This window comes from Salvelinus sp. IW2-2015, linkage group LG10, assembly GCF_002910315.2.
Source record: "Salvelinus sp. IW2-2015 linkage group LG10, ASM291031v2, whole genome shotgun sequence".
Lineage (NCBI taxonomy): Eukaryota > Metazoa > Chordata > Actinopteri > Salmoniformes > Salmonidae > Salvelinus > Salvelinus sp. IW2-2015.
Genome location: NC_036850.1, coordinates 4,259,084 through 4,276,086, shown reverse-complemented (window position 1 = coordinate 4,276,086; position 17,003 = coordinate 4,259,084). Strand labels below are relative to the sequence as shown.

At 39.8% G+C, this 17,003-nt stretch overlaps 1 protein-coding gene across 1 annotated transcript in view; it reads right to left on the bottom strand.

Annotated features, from left to right (window-relative positions):
• Nucleotides 1-17,003, bottom strand: part of LOC111969188 (protein kinase C-binding protein NELL1-like) — a 460,771-nt gene that overhangs the window by 244,816 nt on the left and 198,952 nt on the right. Inside the window, exons 9-11 of the mRNA XM_070445292.1 lie at nucleotides 14,787-14,889; nucleotides 8,083-8,156; nucleotides 614-713 (exon numbers count right to left, since the gene is read on the bottom strand). Of these exons, the coding sequence (XP_070301393.1) occupies nucleotides 614-713; nucleotides 8,083-8,156; nucleotides 14,787-14,889 (277 nt within the window). The remainder of the gene's footprint in view (nucleotides 1-613; nucleotides 714-8,082; nucleotides 8,157-14,786; nucleotides 14,890-17,003) is intronic.

Sequence of the window (17,003 nt, the reverse complement as noted above, 5' to 3'; positions counted from 1 at the left end):
TTGAAACTGACCATATTCATCTCCAATTATTCACATAATTTCACAGTTGCCTGCCTCTAACTGTTTATGTGTATTCAATCTATTTACAAAATGATCTATGGATATTTAGCTAATATATCCTTTCGCTTCCAAAATGTTCGAAATTATGCAAATTGGCATGGCGAGAGCCAGTCTAAAACAGACAGAACATTCTGCTCTGAACTCAAGCCAACAACGGATGAAACATTCATGCAGGACGTAAAGAGGCAAATAGAGCCATTTAAAAGACCTTCTTCCCTACATAGTGCACTACTTTTAACCAGAGCCTATGGGCCCTGATAAAAAGTTATGCACTATACAGTATAAGTGCACTATACGGGGAAAATTGAGTAATTTGGGACACATACATTGGCTCCACTCAAACAAGCAGCAGGCCGGGTTTGGCTCTGTTAGCTTCTCCGTGCTCTCTTACGGGTTGTAAGGGTGGGACCAATGATAGACGGCAATGAGGAACGATTCAGTCTCATTAAATGTTGGGTAGCAGAAGATGATAGCTCGGCCAATGAGATACTGCAAGGCGAGAGGGACTGAGGGCTGAAACAGTAGCAAGCGACTTTAAAGGTGAAGGACCAACCTTTGCAGACATTGCAGCACCTGTTGTCAGGTAGGATCTGTTCCTTGAGGGTGCAGTTGAGCTCCGGACAGTTCTCTGTCACTCTCACCATCAGCCCGTTCTGCAAACACAACCCAAACACACACGTTCAAGCAACTCAAATCAATACAACTTTATTTAACCCCTCAGGGGCAATTAACATTAGATTCGAATTAGCATGTTAGAGATAGGTTGATTCCAATAATGACACGATGTCAACAAACGATTGACTTTCGTAGCATATAGCAAAGCACAAACGCAAAAGATAAACACGGACCCTTTTTGAATATGACCAGGAAGGGTTAAGTGTGCAATGCTAATTGTTTAATATTAAATGTACAGTGTTATACTGTATGTTAGTTGGTTGTTTGACTAAATTAGTGTGCTTGCATCCTTGTAGCAGAAGGGTAATTATATTTTAGACTGATCCTCGACACTTGCAAAAAAAGAAACACACTACTACAGAATATAAGCACATTACCCACAACATGAATGTAAATACATAGAGACAGGGACGTACACAGATTCACAAAGAAAGGGATAGAACTCAGGCTCTCCTCTCTATGAATCCGTCTTCCTCATCCTCCCATGGACTTTTGAAATGAATAGCCATGCGCACAGTTACATTCGTCAACCTGTCTCAGTTTCCGCTCTTCCATGGTCCCTGTGTGCCTCTCAAGGTGTGACGCATTGACTCAGACCCCTTAGACACCTCTCTATTTCAAAGTTACTTCAAAGTCAAACCCTTCCAGGTGCTACACCACCTGGGTTTGTTTCCCAAAATGGCACCATATTCCCTACATAGTGCACTACTTTTGACCATAACCATATGGCCCCTGGTGAAAAGTAGTGCACTGTGTATAATATTTTATTCATTCCGGATCCCAGCAGCAGCAGCTACTCTTTCTGTGTTCCAATCAGAACTATATACAATAGAACAATACATAACACAACATACTATGACGTACCTACAACACAAAATCAATAATACAGCAGAAAAACAATATTAAAATGTATGTGTATGTAGAGTGTGTGTGTTAGCATGTTTGAGAATGCAATGTGTGTGCCTGTGTGTGTGTGTGTCTCTTCACACTCCTGTAAGGAACGACGCAGGAGATGAGAAGCAGGTACGGGGAGTCAACATTTAATCAGGAAACAGGTACAAAGACCAGGTGAAGAACATCGTCAGCACATGGGTACAAAACGACAACTAATGCTGCAGCAGGGAATAGAGCGGGGAACAGACAGATATTGCGAAGGTAATGACAGAGGTAACTGAGTCCAGGTGAGTCCAGTAATCGCTGATGTGCTTGATGGGGAAAGGCAGGTGTGCGTACTGATGGTGGCAGGAGTGCGTAATGCTGGGGAGCCTAGCGCCTTCGCACGCCAGGGAGGGAGAGCGGGAGCAGGCGTGACAACTCCGTGCTGTTCTGATTTTACTGCTTGACTGAGTTACATGATGTGGGCAATGATGTTGGGCGATTAGGCCTGGCTCGCAGCCTGCGTTCCAATTCATCCCAAAGGTGTTCAATGGGGTTGAGGTCAGAGCTCTGTGCAGGCCAGTCAAGTTATTCCACACCGATCTCGACAAACCATTTCTGTATGGACCTCACATTGTGCCCGGGGGCATTGTCATGCTGAAACAGGAAAGGGCCTTCCCCAAACAGATGCCACAAAGTTGAAATCTGCCGAAAATCCAGTGTTTATATGTCAAACGGTTTTGTTATATTTCAGTCTTCTGCGATGTCTATAAAGTGTAATAATGGGATGCAAACACAAACTGTAATACATTTCAACTCTATATTTGACATGGTACAGGTGTCTCCTTTTTTAATAAGCCCATAACCATCTGTGTGAGGTGTATACTTTTGTTTCAAAGTAGATTTGTTTAAGACTACCAAGAAACACTCTGTGGAACCCTGATTTAGCCCAATGCAGTATAAGGTTAAACAGCCACTACAACCTCCAGCTAACTTACACGACTAATAGCTAAACATAAAGAGGAGTGAGAAGGGCAAATTTCTAAATGTAATGTCCAAATTTCCCCTTTAAGCTCTCTGTTTGCTGTAATTTGAGGAAGGGAAGTGTATACACCTAGAGTACCAGTCAAAAGCTGGACACACCTACTCTTTCAAGGGTTTTTCTTTATTTTGACTATTTTCAACATTGTAGAATAATAGTGAAGACATCAAAACTATGAAATAACACATATGGAATCATGTAGTAACCAAAAAAGAGTTAAACAAATCAAAATATAATTTATATGTTATATTCTTCAGTAGTCACCCTTTGCCTTGATGACAGCTTTGCACAATCAAAGCATTCTCTCATCCAGCTTCATGAGGTAGTCAACTTGAATGCAATTCAATTAACATGGTGTTTCTTGTTCAAAGTTAATATGTGGAATGTGTTTGAGCCAATCAGTTGTGTTGTGACAAGGTAGGGATGGTACACAGAAGATAGCCCTATTTGGTAAAAGACCAATTCCAGATTATGTCAAGAACAGCTCAAATAAGCAAAGAGAAAGGACAGTCTATCATTACTTTAGACATGAGGGTCAGTAAATTTGGAAAATTTTAAGAACTTTGAAAGTTTCTTCAAGTGCAGACGCAAAAACCATCAAGCACTATAATGAAACTGGCTCTCATGAGGACCACCACAGGACAGAAAGACCCAGAGTTACCTATGCTGCAGAAGATAAGTTCATTAGTGTTAACTGCACCTCAGATTGCAGCCCAAATAAATGATTCACAGAGTTCAAGTAACAAACACATCTGAACATCAACTGTTCAGAGGAGACTGCGTGAATAAGGCCTTCATGGTCGAATTGCTTCAAAGAAACCACTGCTTGGGCCAAGAAACTTGAGCAACGGAAATTAGACCATTGGAAATGTGTCTTTTTGTTTGAAGAGTCCAAATTTGAGATTTTTGGTTCCAACCGCCATGTCTTTGTGAGACGCGGAGTAGGTGAACGGATTATCTCTGCATGTGTGGTGTATGATGGTGTGGGGATGCTTTGCTGTTAACACTGTCAGTGATTTATTTCGATTTCAAGGCACACTTACCCAGCATGGCTACCACAGCATTCTGAAGCGTTACGCCATCCCATCTGGTTTGCGCTTAGTGGGACTATCATTTGTTTTTCAACAGGAAAATGACCCAAAACACACCTCCAGGCTGTGTAAGGGCTATTTTTCCAAGAAGGAGAGAGATGGAGTGCTGCATCAGATGACCTGGCCTCAACAATCACCTGGCCTCAAACCAATTGAGATGGTTTGGGATGATCAGCAGAGTTGGGAACTCCTTCAAGGCTTTTGGAAAAGCATTCCTCATGAAGCTGGTTGAGAGAATGCCAAGAGTGTGCAAAGCTGTCATCAAGGCAAAGGGTGGCTACTTTGAAGATTTGAAAACATAAATATATATTTTGATTTGTTTAACACTTTTTGTGGTTACTACATGATTCCATATGTGTTATTTCATAGTTTTGATGTTTTGATTATTCTACAATGTAGAAAATAGGTTAAAAATAAAGAAAAACCCTTGAATGAGTAGTGTGTCCAAACTTTTGACTGGTACTGTATATTATTGAACTGGGTAGTTCTCAACTTTAACAACCATGGTGACAGATGATGGAGACTGTAATCACTGTCTGAAGGAAAGCTAGCTGCACAGCACAGATTACCACTTTACAGTCTAAAGGGGGCCTTAAAACCTTTTTCCTCTCCGGCTGGCTAGTCTCATTGTAACCAACGACAAAAGTAAAACACACATTTTATCTCTGAAAAATGCCTTTTAAGATAAATGGCAGCACATAGAGAAGAGAGTACTCTTTTCCCTCAGTGGAATAATGACTTTAAGTATAGTCTACTGCACTGCAATACAGTCCCTGTGCTGCCTGCTCCTTAAATTTAACCTGCGACCCAAATTGCAATCTATTCCCAATAATATATTACTTTTGACCACGCCTCATAGGGTCCTGTAGAGGGATCGTATTGGAACACAGTCCTGCTCCTTAGATTTACCCCTCAAACAGCCCTTTGTTTGTATGTTCATACATTACTCTCAAATGCCCTCATATCTCACCCATGGAAGAGAAAGAAAAAAAGAAAGATTGAACATTGTCGTGACTTTACATTCATTAATCTGACGTATTTATTAAATCCACTAACTGCGTTTAATTGTTACCCGATTAAATGAATCATGTAACAACTAACTCATTAGGAATTTGTGGCACCATGGAAGAGGTTGTTTAAAGATTTACCGTCTCCCAAATTAAACTCTAATAGGTATATATCTATTTCATCGATTAACAGTCATCTTATTAATCATATCATAATTCTGAACAGTCGTAACCCCATTCATCTGCATAAACCCCAGCCTTGCTCATGATTCAGTTCTACACAAATTGCTTTAATTATTTATTTACTAGTTAAATAAAAAATAACACAGAATAAACTTACACCCTTTGCATTAGACAAAGGTCCCGAGCGGACTGACAAAATATGACGGCTTGTTACAACATAGATGGAGAGGGGGGAGAGAGAGAGAAAAAGGTACACTTATCGTCGAGACATTTCAGAACTATTCTCACAGTAGCATTAATCATATAGTTTGCACACGAACCGCCGCCCGTTTGGAATAAGAAATCATGAATGTATTTACGTGTGATTGCCTTTGTTCGGATGGAGCCAGCACTCCTTAAGAAGATTGTGGCCTTTCAGCGGCAAGCTGTATGGCTCTGATTGTCTGAAAGGGGTCTCACCTTTCCCGTCTTCTACTGTTGTTCACTCTGGGAGATAGCCAGCCATGTCGACAGTTCCCATTGGTGATGAGAGTAAAATACTACGGTGATTTGACAAGGGTAGAAGGATGTTTTGAAGAGTTCGAGATATTTTACTCAGGACAGCTAATCAGCTGTACCGGTTGACTGGGAGGGGAGTTTGTCCCCTCTTCCTCCTCGTGTTGATTACTCAGGGTTCAGGATTCAGACCACTATGGACATGAGCTGCAGCTCGCCGTCTCTCTTGTCTAAAATAAAAATATATTTCTTCACCTCGTGTTGAGGTGTGGAGCTACCACCTCATGTTTCCTGGTCAAATTTTTATTTCGTTACCAAGGCTTTTTATGCACTCTGGCCGAAGGGGACGGTGCCGTCCATCTGACAGTCACTCCAACCTCACTCGGGGCATGGCTACTTACTTATGCACAGTTTACAAGAGATAGATTCTCTTATACCTCCTAAAATCACATTCCTATCTTAACTGAAATGCATTCATAATTTTTCATATTATATGCACAATGTATTGGATGGGAACTTGACAGATAAAGGGGATATACTTTCCGAGGAACAGTATTTCGTCCATACAGTTAACTTCTCTAGGGTAGGGGGCAGCATTTTCACGTTTGGATGAAAAGCATACCCAAATTCAACTGCCAGCTACTCATCCCCAGAAGATAAGATATGCATATTGTTAGTAGATTTGGATAGAAAACACTCTGAAGTTTCTAAAACTGTTTGAATCATGTCTGTGAGTATAACAGAAATTATTTAGCCGGCGAAAACCCGAGGACAAACCTTTCAGATTCACATTAAGTGTCCTGTTAGATAGAAGAGCGTTAGCAGAACACTGGCTTTAGTTGGTTTTAATCCTGTATTGAACACAGATCATCCCGTCTTCGATTTTATCGATTATTAACGTTTAAAAAAATACCTAAAGTTGTATTACAAAAGTAGCTTGACATTTTTTGGCAAAGTTTACAGGTAACCTTTGAGATATTTTGTAGTCACGTTTGAGCAATTTGGAAGCGGTGTTTTTCTGGATAAAACGCGCCAAATAAATGGACATTTTGGATATATATCAACGGAGTTAATCGAACAAAAGGACCATTTGTGATGTTTATGGGACATATTGGAGTGCCAACAACAGAAAATCGTCAAAGGTAAGGCATGAATTATATTTTTATTTCTGCGTTTTGTGTCGCACCTGCAGGGTTGAAATATGCTTATCTCTCTTTGTTTACAATGGTGCTATCCTCAGATAATAGCATTGTATGCTTTCGCCGAAAAGCCTATTTGAATTATGACATGTTGGCTGGATTCACAACCAGTGTAGCTTTAATTTGGTATCTTTCATGTGTGATTTAATGAAAGTTTGATTTTATAGTAATTTTCATAGTAATTCATTTTAATTTGGCGCTCTGCATTTTCTCAGGCTTTTTGCCAAGTGAGACAGTAGCGTCCCGCCTAAACTCAGATTTTATGATATAAATATAAACTTTACCGAACAAAACATACATGTATTGTGTAACATGAAGTCCTATGAGTGTCATCTGATGAAGATCATCAAAGGTTAGTGATTAATTTTATCTCTCTTTCTGCTTTTTGTTACTGCTCTCTTTGGCTGGAAAAATGGCTGTCTTTTTCTGTGACTTGGCTCATACCTAACATAATCGTTTGGTGTGCTTTCGTCGTAAAACCTTTTTGAAATCGGACACTTTGACTGGATTTACAACAGGTGTATCTTTAAAATGGTGTAAAATACTTGTATGTTTGAGGAATTTAAATTATGGGATTTCTGTTGTTTTGAATTTGGCGCCCTGCAGTTTCACTGGCTGTTGACGAGGTGGGACGCTACCATCCCACATACCCTAGAGAAGTTAATGACATCACAAAATTAAAAGCAATATTACATTTGTTTTCTATAGCTCCCCACTGACCATTCCCCACATTCTTCTGTTAGAAATATTGTTCCACTATCCACATTTGACCGTATTAGAGTTTCTGCGGGGAAAGACTGAAACAAAGCAATTCCTTTGGTTGATACTAAAGGCGGAGAAAGAGCCCGCCTTCTCCTGTGATTTACAACAGGGTGTGAACTGTCAAACCAGCACAGTTCCCTGGTCCCCTCTTCTGTGGGTGAGAGAAGGACTGGTTATTGTCAATCATTGCCAAGCTGATCTGACCCATTGTGATCCTCACAGTACAGGCATGACAACATATTGTGTCTGGGCTCTGAGAACTAATAAAGCCAGATGGATAATTAAATAACACAGAAATCAATCTATAGAACCGAGTTGTACAACTTGCTTGTCACGATACCAGTATCACAATAATATGATACTCGATTTTCCATGGCAAGAAGGAAAACACAAAGCACACTCAACTCTTTGAAAACCTGCTTTATGTAAAATATTGTGTGCTATAGCTTCGAATATACACACATTTGACTCTGGGTGACACGTAATGCTGTTTGTTTCTTTGTTTCCAACATTAGGACCGTTTTCCTCATGAAATGAAGTCTGCTTCAGGTTTTGTTTCCTTGCCATGACTATCGTGATACTTCACAGTACTTCTGAGTATCACGATACTTCACAATAGTTCTGAGTATCACAATAATGGTATTGTTACAACCCAAATGCTGTTAGTCAGGGAGGGATGGAGCCGTTGTTACCTTGCATTCTGTGCACCTTTTTGTTAGCAGGCGCTGGCCCTCTGACAAAGTTTGGGCCATGTAAGTGCATTTTGCTGTGGGGACAAAGGAAAAGGACATTATCATTGGTGATATGTGAGTATATATACAGTAAAGCAATTCTGGTATTAGGGTTGCAACATTCCGGTTACTTTTCAAAAATTCCCAGATTTTCTATACATTCCGGTTGGAGGATTCCCAGATTTCCTGCTTTATTCTCTCCTGATTTCAGCCATATTCCAACCAGGATTTCTGTAAAACCTGGGAATTCTGTGAAAGGTACTTGAATTTTGCAACCCTATCTGATACACTAATTAGGAAGGCCTATGTGACATTTCGTTGATCAACATATTCTCAACCCATTCTCTCAAAGTATTCTATTGAGTCTGTTGACAAAATTATAATCAAAAGGTGCACTATATTTAAAGGGATGGCTTAAGTTGAAAATGTACTGAAAATGCTATTGAAAGTCAACGCCATGAGAAAATATTTTGGCCAGCAAGTGGGCGGGTTTTCAGCGGTTGAATGACATTCATTCAGAGTGTGCAAGGTAGCCACACCTGAAGAGCGCATTAAGCACATGAATAAAGTCTGTACACCAAATAGTGAGAAGTGCATAGGAAAGGTGTGTGTAGGAAAGTCATACATTCTATAGTCGGGACATGGCCCTAAGAGCTTTGCACACCTGGATTGTACAATATTTGTCAATTTTAAAATTCTTCAAGCTCAAGCTCTGTCATCTTAATTGTTGATCATTGCTAGACAGCCATTTTCAAGTCATGCCATAGATTTTCAAAACGATTTAATTCAAAACTGAAGGCCACTCGTGAATATTCAATGTCATCTTGATAAGTAACTCCAGTGTAGATTTGGCCTAGTCCTGCTGAAAGGTGAATACATCTCCCAGTGTCTGTTGGAAAACAGACTGAACCAGGTTTGCCTCTAGGATTTTGCTTGTGCTTATAGCTGTATTCCATTCATTTTGATCCCCAAAAAACTCCCTAGTTCTTGCCGATGACAAGCATACCCATAACATGATGAAGCCACAACCATGATTGGAAATGTAAAGAGCGGTACTCAGTGATGTGTTGGATTTGCCCCAAACAAAACACTTTTTATTCAGGACAAAGACTACATTTCTTTGCCACATTTTTTGCAGTATTACTTACAGTGCCTTGCAAAAGTATTCACCCCTTTGGCGTCTTTCCTATTTTGTTGCATAACAACCTGTAATATAAATTGATTTTTATTTGGATTTCATGTAATGAACATACATAAAATAGTCCAAATTGGTGAAGTGAAATGAAGAAAAAAAAACAGAAAAGTGGTGCGTGCCAATGTATTCACCCCCTTTGCTATGAAGCCCCTAAATAAGATCTGGTGCAACCAATTACCTTCTGAAGTCACATAATTATTTCAATAAAGTCCACCTGTGTGCAATCTAAGTGTGACATGATCTGTCACATGATCTCAGTATATATACACCTGTTCTGAAAGGTCCCAGAGTCTGCAACACCACTAAGCAAGGGGCACCACCAAACAAGTGGCACTATGAAGACCAAGGAGCTCTCCAAACAGGTCAGGGACAAAGTTGTGGAGAAGTACTGATCAGGGTTGGGTTATAAAAAAAGATCTGAAACTTTGAACATCCCACGGAGCACCATTAAATCCATTATTAAAAAATGGAAAGAATATGGTGCCACAACAAACCTGCCAAGAGAGGGCCGCCCACCAAAACTCACGGACCAGGCAAGGAGGGCATTAATCAGAGAGGCAACAAAGAGACCAAAGATAACCCTGAAGGAGCTGCAAAGCTCCACAGCGGAGATTGGAGTATCTGTCCATAGGACCACTTTAAGGCGTACACTCCACAGAGCTGGGCTTTACGGAAGAGTGGCCAGAAAAAAAGCCATTGCTTAACTTCTTTGGGCTGCAGGGGCAGTATTGAGTAGCTTGGATAAAAGGTGCCCATTTCAAACGGCCTCGTACTCAATTCTTGCTAGTACATATGTCATAATTATTATTACTTAATTGGATAGAAAACACTCTCAAGTTTCTAAAACCGTTTGAAATTATATCTGTGAGTAGAACAGAACTCATTTTGCAGCAAACTTCCTGTCAGAAAGTGAAAAATCTTAAATTGAGGCTCTGTTCAAGGGCCTGCCTATAAATGTGCTTGATATCTATTAGTATACATGCACTTCGTACGCCTTCCAATAGATGACAATAGGCTGTGAGAGGTGAAATGGGGTTTCTAGTATTTCTATGGTCAAAGATAGAGTGGAATGACATGACCCCAGAATTCCTTTTCAGGAAGCGCATAAAGGTCACCAGTATTGGCTTCTGAAAAGCATTCGTTATAGACGTCTTATATCTCCGGCTTTGATTTTATTTGATAAATGTGATATCATCGTAAAGTATGTTTTTTCAATATAGTTTTATTAGATTATTGAAATTTTTTCGGGAGTTTAGGCGTGTTGCGTTCTTTGCGTTTGGTGACAAGGAGAGCTTAGCGCCACTTGGCTAGTTTTGCTTGCTCATTCGAGGGGAAAAATGCCATTCTAAAACCAAACAACGATTGTTCTGGATAAAGGATCCCTTGTACAACATTCTGATGGAAGATCATCAAAAGTAGGACCCATTTATGATGTATTTCATATATCTGTCGAACATGTTTACTATTAGTTTGCGCCCAGATTTTGGGCGATCTCTCGCTATAACGTAAGCTGCATGTCGTACTGAAGTTATGTTTAGAATTCTAACACGGCGATTGCATTAAGAACTAGTGTATCTATCATTTCTAATACAACATGTATTTTTTAGTAAAGTTTATGAATAGTTATTTGGTCAGAATAGGTGAGTGTCAAGAACATATATACGGAGATTCTGGAAAATAATTGCTACATGGTCACATTGTATAACCACGGATTTCAGCTCTAAATATGCACATTTTCGAACAAACCATATATGTATTGTGTAATATGATGTTATAGGACTGTCATCTGATGAAGTTTATGAAGGTTAGTGAAAAAATTCATATCTTTTGCTGGTTTATTCCGCCATCGCTAACGTTGAATTGAATGAATGGGGTTGTGTGGTAGGCTATTGTAGTAAGCTAATATATATGCTATATTGTGTTTTTCGCTGTAAAACACTTAAAGAATCGGAAATATTGGCTGGATTCACAAGATGTTTGTCTTTCATTTGCTGTACACCATGTATTTTTCATAAATGTTTTTATGATGAGTATTTAGGTATTTCAATTTGGTCTCTGTAATTGTTCTAGCTGCTTCGGTGCTATTTCCGATTGTAGCTGCAATGTAAAACTATGATTTATACCTCAAATATGCACATTTTTCGAACAAAACATAGATTTATTGTATAACATGTTATAAGACTGTCATCTGATGAAGTTGGTTCTTGGTTAGTTTGGTTGGTTTTGTGCATGCTACCTGTGCTGTGAAAAATGCCTGTGCTTTTTTGTATTTGGTGGTGAGCTAACATAAATATACGTGGTGTTTTCGCTGTAAAATATTTAAAAAATCGGACATGTTTGGCTGGATTCACAAGATGTTTATCTTTCATTTGCTGTATTGGACTTGTTAATGTGTGAAAGTAAAATATTTCTAAAAAATATATTTTGAATTTCGCGCCCTGCACTTGGACGGGCTGTTGTCATACGTGTACCGACACCGGCCTGCAGCCATAACAGGTTAAAGTAAAAAATAAGCAATCACGTTTGGTGTACGCCAAAAGGCATGTGGGAGACTCCCCAAACATATGGAAGAAGGTATTCTGTTCAGATGAGACTAAAATTGAGCTTTTTGGCCATCAAGGAAAACACTATGTTAGTGCAAACCCAACACCTCACAGCACCCCGAGAACACCATCCCCATAAAACCATAAAACATATGTTGCATCTTCAAAGTGGTAGGCATGTTGTGTAAATGAAATGATACAAACCCCCCCAAAATATATTTTAATTCCAGGTTGTAAGGCAACAAAATAGGGACAATGACAAGGGGGGTGAATACTTCTCACAAGCCACTGTAAAGCTCATTGAAAGCAAGTGTAAGAATAGTCTGTTTTATTTGCGCTATTTCTATGTTTCCATTTTAAAGTTTCGTTTTTGTGTCTTTTACTTTCGGTTTTGTACACCAGCTTCAAACAGCTGAAAATACAATGTTTGTGGTTATTGAAAATATATTTCACAACGGGTTTGGATGGTACAATGATTCTCTCCACTATACTTCCTTGTTCAGTCATATATATTGAAATTAGGGAAACTATTAGAATTTTAGCAACCAGGAAATGTGATTTCTGCATAGTGCAACTTTAAGTGCATATATATTTTTATTCTGTACAAGCTTCATCCCTTTCACTCTGTCATTTAGGTTAGTATTGTGGAGTAACTTTAATGTTGTTGATCCATCCTCAGTTTTCTCATATCACAGCCATTAAACTGTAACTATTTTAAAATCACCATTGGCCTCATGGAATCTCTGAGCAGTTTTCATTCCTCTCCAGCAACTGAGTTAGTAAGGACGCCGGTCTCTGTGTAGTGACTGGGTGTATTGACACAATATCAAAAGCTGAATTAATAACTTTACCATGCTCAAAGGCATATTCAGTGTTCTGCCTATTTTTACATATCTACCAATCTGTGCCCTATTTTTTAGGCATTGAAAAATCTCCCTGGTCATTGTGGTTGAATGTGCTTGAAATGCAATACTCGATTGAGGGTCCTTACAGGGGTCCTGTATGTGGGGGGTATAGAGATGGGGTAGCCATTTTTTAAAATCATGTTAACCACTATTATTGAACACCAAATGAGTCAATGCAACTTATTATGAGACCGGACAACCGGTCCCTATGGCCAGCCAGGGCTCACGGTGTCTGTACATAGAGTTTTCCTCAGTTTTCTATCCGTTACAGTGGTTAGATAGTCTGCCACCGTGTACTGTCTGTTTAGAGCCAAATAGCATTGAAGTTTACTTTACTGGTTTCTCCAATAGGTGATGCATTTTTCATTTTGTTTTGTGATCATTTGGTTGGGTCAGATTTTCTGTGTGATTTATTGAGGCTTTGTTTGGTTGGACCAGCTTCTGAGGTTACTCTTCTCTGTGGTCACCTCTTGCAGTCGAGGGCTTTGTATGTAGGGGGTCACTTGTTTTTAAATTATTATAGCATTTGTTGGCTCTTTTTGGGATATTGAGCAGAAGAGGGAATTGACCTAATTCTGCTCTGTATGCATTGTTTGGAGTTTCTCTGTACTCTGACGATGCTCTTACAAAATTCTGTGTGCAGCGTTTCAATTGGGTGTTTGTACCATTTGTCAAATTCTTGTTTTGTAAACGGACCCCACATTTCGCTGCCATATAGTGCAATTTGTTATATTATTGATTTGAATATTTTGAGCCAGATCCTAAATTGTATGTCTAATTTAATATAGATTTTAATGGCATAGAATGCCCTCCTTGCTTTGTCTTTCAGTTCATTCATGGACAGGTTGAATTTCAAAGTGGAGCTGATTTTTAGTCCCAAATACGTGTAGGTGTGTGTGTGTTCTATAGGAGTAGAGCCCAGTAAAAATGGGTATTGATTGAGGGACCTTACAGATAATTGTATGTGTGGGGTACAGCGATTGGGTAGCCATTAAACAAATCATGTTAACTACTATTATTGAACACCAAATGAGTCCATCCAACTTATGTGATTTGTTAAGCACATTTTTACTCCTGAACTTACTTAGGCTTGCCATAACAAAGGGGTTGAATACTTATTGACTAAAGACATTTCAGCTTTAAATGTTTTATTATTTAAAAAAATTCCACTTTGACATTATGGGGTACTGTGTGTAGATCAGTGACACAAAATCTAAGTTTAATCAATTTAAAATTCAGGCTGTAGCAAAATGTGTCAAGTCAAGGCGTATAAATGCTTTCTGAAGGCATTGTACCGATAACTAAAGGTACAAAGAAAGTACCGTACAGGGTACCACCCCAGTTACAGTTTTGACTTAAATCGTCTTGAAAGTCTATGGCAAAACTTGAAAATGGCTGTCTAGCAATGATCAACAGCCTACTTGACAGAGCTTGAAGAATTTTTGAAAGATGAATGTACAAATACGATAAAATCCAGGTGTGCAAAGCTCTTACAGACTTACCCAGAAAGACTCACAGCTGTAATCGCTGCAAAAGGGTATTCTAACATGTATTGACTCAGGGGTGTGAATACTTATGTAAATGACATATTTCTGTATTTCATTTTCAAAACATTTGCAAAAAGTTATAAAAACATGTTTTCACTTTGTCATTATGGGATATTGTGTGTAGATGGTTTGAGAAACTAATTTAATCAATTTTGACTTCAGGCTATAACACAACAAAATGTGAAATAAGTCAAGGGGTTTGAATGCTTTCTGAAGGCACTGTACCTATAACTAAAGGTACAAAGGAAGTACCGTACAGGGTACTACCCCTGTGACAGGCGTTTATACCCCTTTAGGAACAAAACAAAACAAAAAAATTCTAAGAGTGTGCCACACTTTAAAACAATAACAACTCCACTGCATACACTATCCCTAATCTCAAACGATACACAGCCTAGCGCTTGACCCATGTGAGTGCCGTGCTCCAGCACATTGTCTCCTCACTCTGTGGTCGAGGCATGATGACAGTACTCACGTCGGCATTTCTTGCAGCAGGTGCCCACCACATGCACGGGGAGAGAGTCCTCTGAGCAGTTGGCAGGGGGACAGAATATCCTGCGACACTCCACCACTCCATTCTAAAGAGACAAAAGATGACCCAAAAAACAAACAGATAGCATTACAGAGCTCGAACATCCCAGTGTGTGTCCGTGTCGGTGGCACTGCCGACAAGATGAGTGTAAAACAGAAAGACAAAAACATACTGCATTCAAAACTCATGTCCTTGTTTATCAGTCCTCATCTGTTATTTGTGAAAATCACATAATCAAACCATCAAACTCTATCATAAAACCCGGACTCTATAATAGGTTCATAGCAGGAAGTCATGGTGGTTATCTCGCTCTCTCTCTCTCAATTCAATTCGCTTTATTGGCATGACGTAACAATGTACATATTGCCAAAGCTTATTTTGAATATTTACAATATAAAAATTAATAAAATGAGAATCAAAATTGTCAACGGGACAACAATAACAACAATAACCAAGGGTCAAAATAACCATACATTCAACAATAACAATAAGTATACAGTAGAGTACATGTGCAGGTTGATTGGTCTGTCAGACACTGTCCCTCAACTTATGGCAGGCAGCAATGTAGTGCGCTGCCAACCCACAGCTCGTTGCGTCCTCCCCCAACAGGACGGGTAGCCTATCCTCATCACAGAGGTCTTTGAAACCTTGAATAAGGGTTTCAAATTTGGGAAAATGACACTCTCTAATTGTTTTATATTTTTGACATTTTGTCAGGAAATGCAGCTCCGTCTCAGGTTCTGCTGTTGTGCAGTGGTTGCACAGCCTTTCCTCTACAGGAATTGATTGGATGTTCTGGTCCTGAGGCTTCAGTGTGTTAGTAGAACAGGTTTGTGAACTCAGCCCCAGGATATTTTCTCTCTCTCTCTCTCTCTCTCTCTCTCTCTCTCATCTCCTCATCTGATCTCGTCTCTGCACTCTCTCTTCTCTTCTCTCTCCCCTCTTCCTCTCTCTCTTCTTCCTCTCCTCTCTCTCTCTCTCCTCTCCTCTCTCTCTTCTCTCTCTCTCTCTCTCTCTCTCTCTCTCTTCTCTCCTTCTCTCTCTCTCTCTCTCTCTCTCTCTCTCTCTCTCTCTCTCTCTCTCTCTCTCTCTCTCTCTTCTCTCTCTCTCTCTCTCTCTCTCTTCTCTCTTCTCTCTCTCTCTCTCTCTCTCTCTCTCTCTCTCTCTCTCAGCAATTATAACAAATAAGGAAAGGCATATATGAATAATCAGACCATACTTCTCACTGTCTGTCCCTCCGGTTGTGGCAGGAGGCCACACATTTGGCTGCTAAAACAAAGCATTTTGTTTTTTCACCAAGTATGTATTTAAGTTTGTGTTCATCATTTAAGTTATCTAATTCTTCATATTGTTGTATAATTTTGGGAAATAATAAAATAATATTGTCAAAATATCTGTTGCTGGCACGTCACGTTTGCTCCCTCTCCGGCCTCTAGGTCACCAGGCTGCTCGTTAAGGTGCACACCTGTCACCAGCGTTATGCTCATTAGTGCAATATGACACTCGCCTGGACTCCATCACCTCCTTTATTACCTGCCCTATATATGTCACTCCCCTGGGTTCCTTCCCCGGGCGTCATTGTTTCTGTTTCTGGTTCGTGTTACTTGTTTTGGATTATGTTATGTTTATTTATTAAAACACTCACTCCCTGAACTTGCTTCCGGACTCTCAGCGCACATCGTTACAGGGGCAGAATGAGCAAATCCTGTCCTCTCTGGGCAGCCATGTTTGCCTGGGACAACGGTCTCTATGGCCAGGCTGTGCTCACTGAGTCTGAACATAGTTAGTGTTTTCCTCAGTTTTCAATCCGTTACAGTGGTCAGATAGTCTGTCACCGTGTACAGTCTGTGTACAGAATTGAAGTTTACTTAGATTTCTAGTGGTTTCTCCAATAGGTGATACATTTTTCATTTTGTTTTGTGATCATTTGGTTAGGTCAGATTTTCTGAGTGCTGTCCTGAGGCTTTGTTTGGTTGGACCACCTGCTGAGGGGACTCTTCTCTATGGTCACCTCTTGTCAGTTGAGGGCTTTGTATGTGGTGGTCCTTGTTATAAAGACCGCCAACAGCCTTTTGGGGATTCACCTGGACCAAACACATTCGCCCACCTCGTCGATTATACCCCTTCCAGGGAAGAGGCATGGGACACTTTTACACAAAT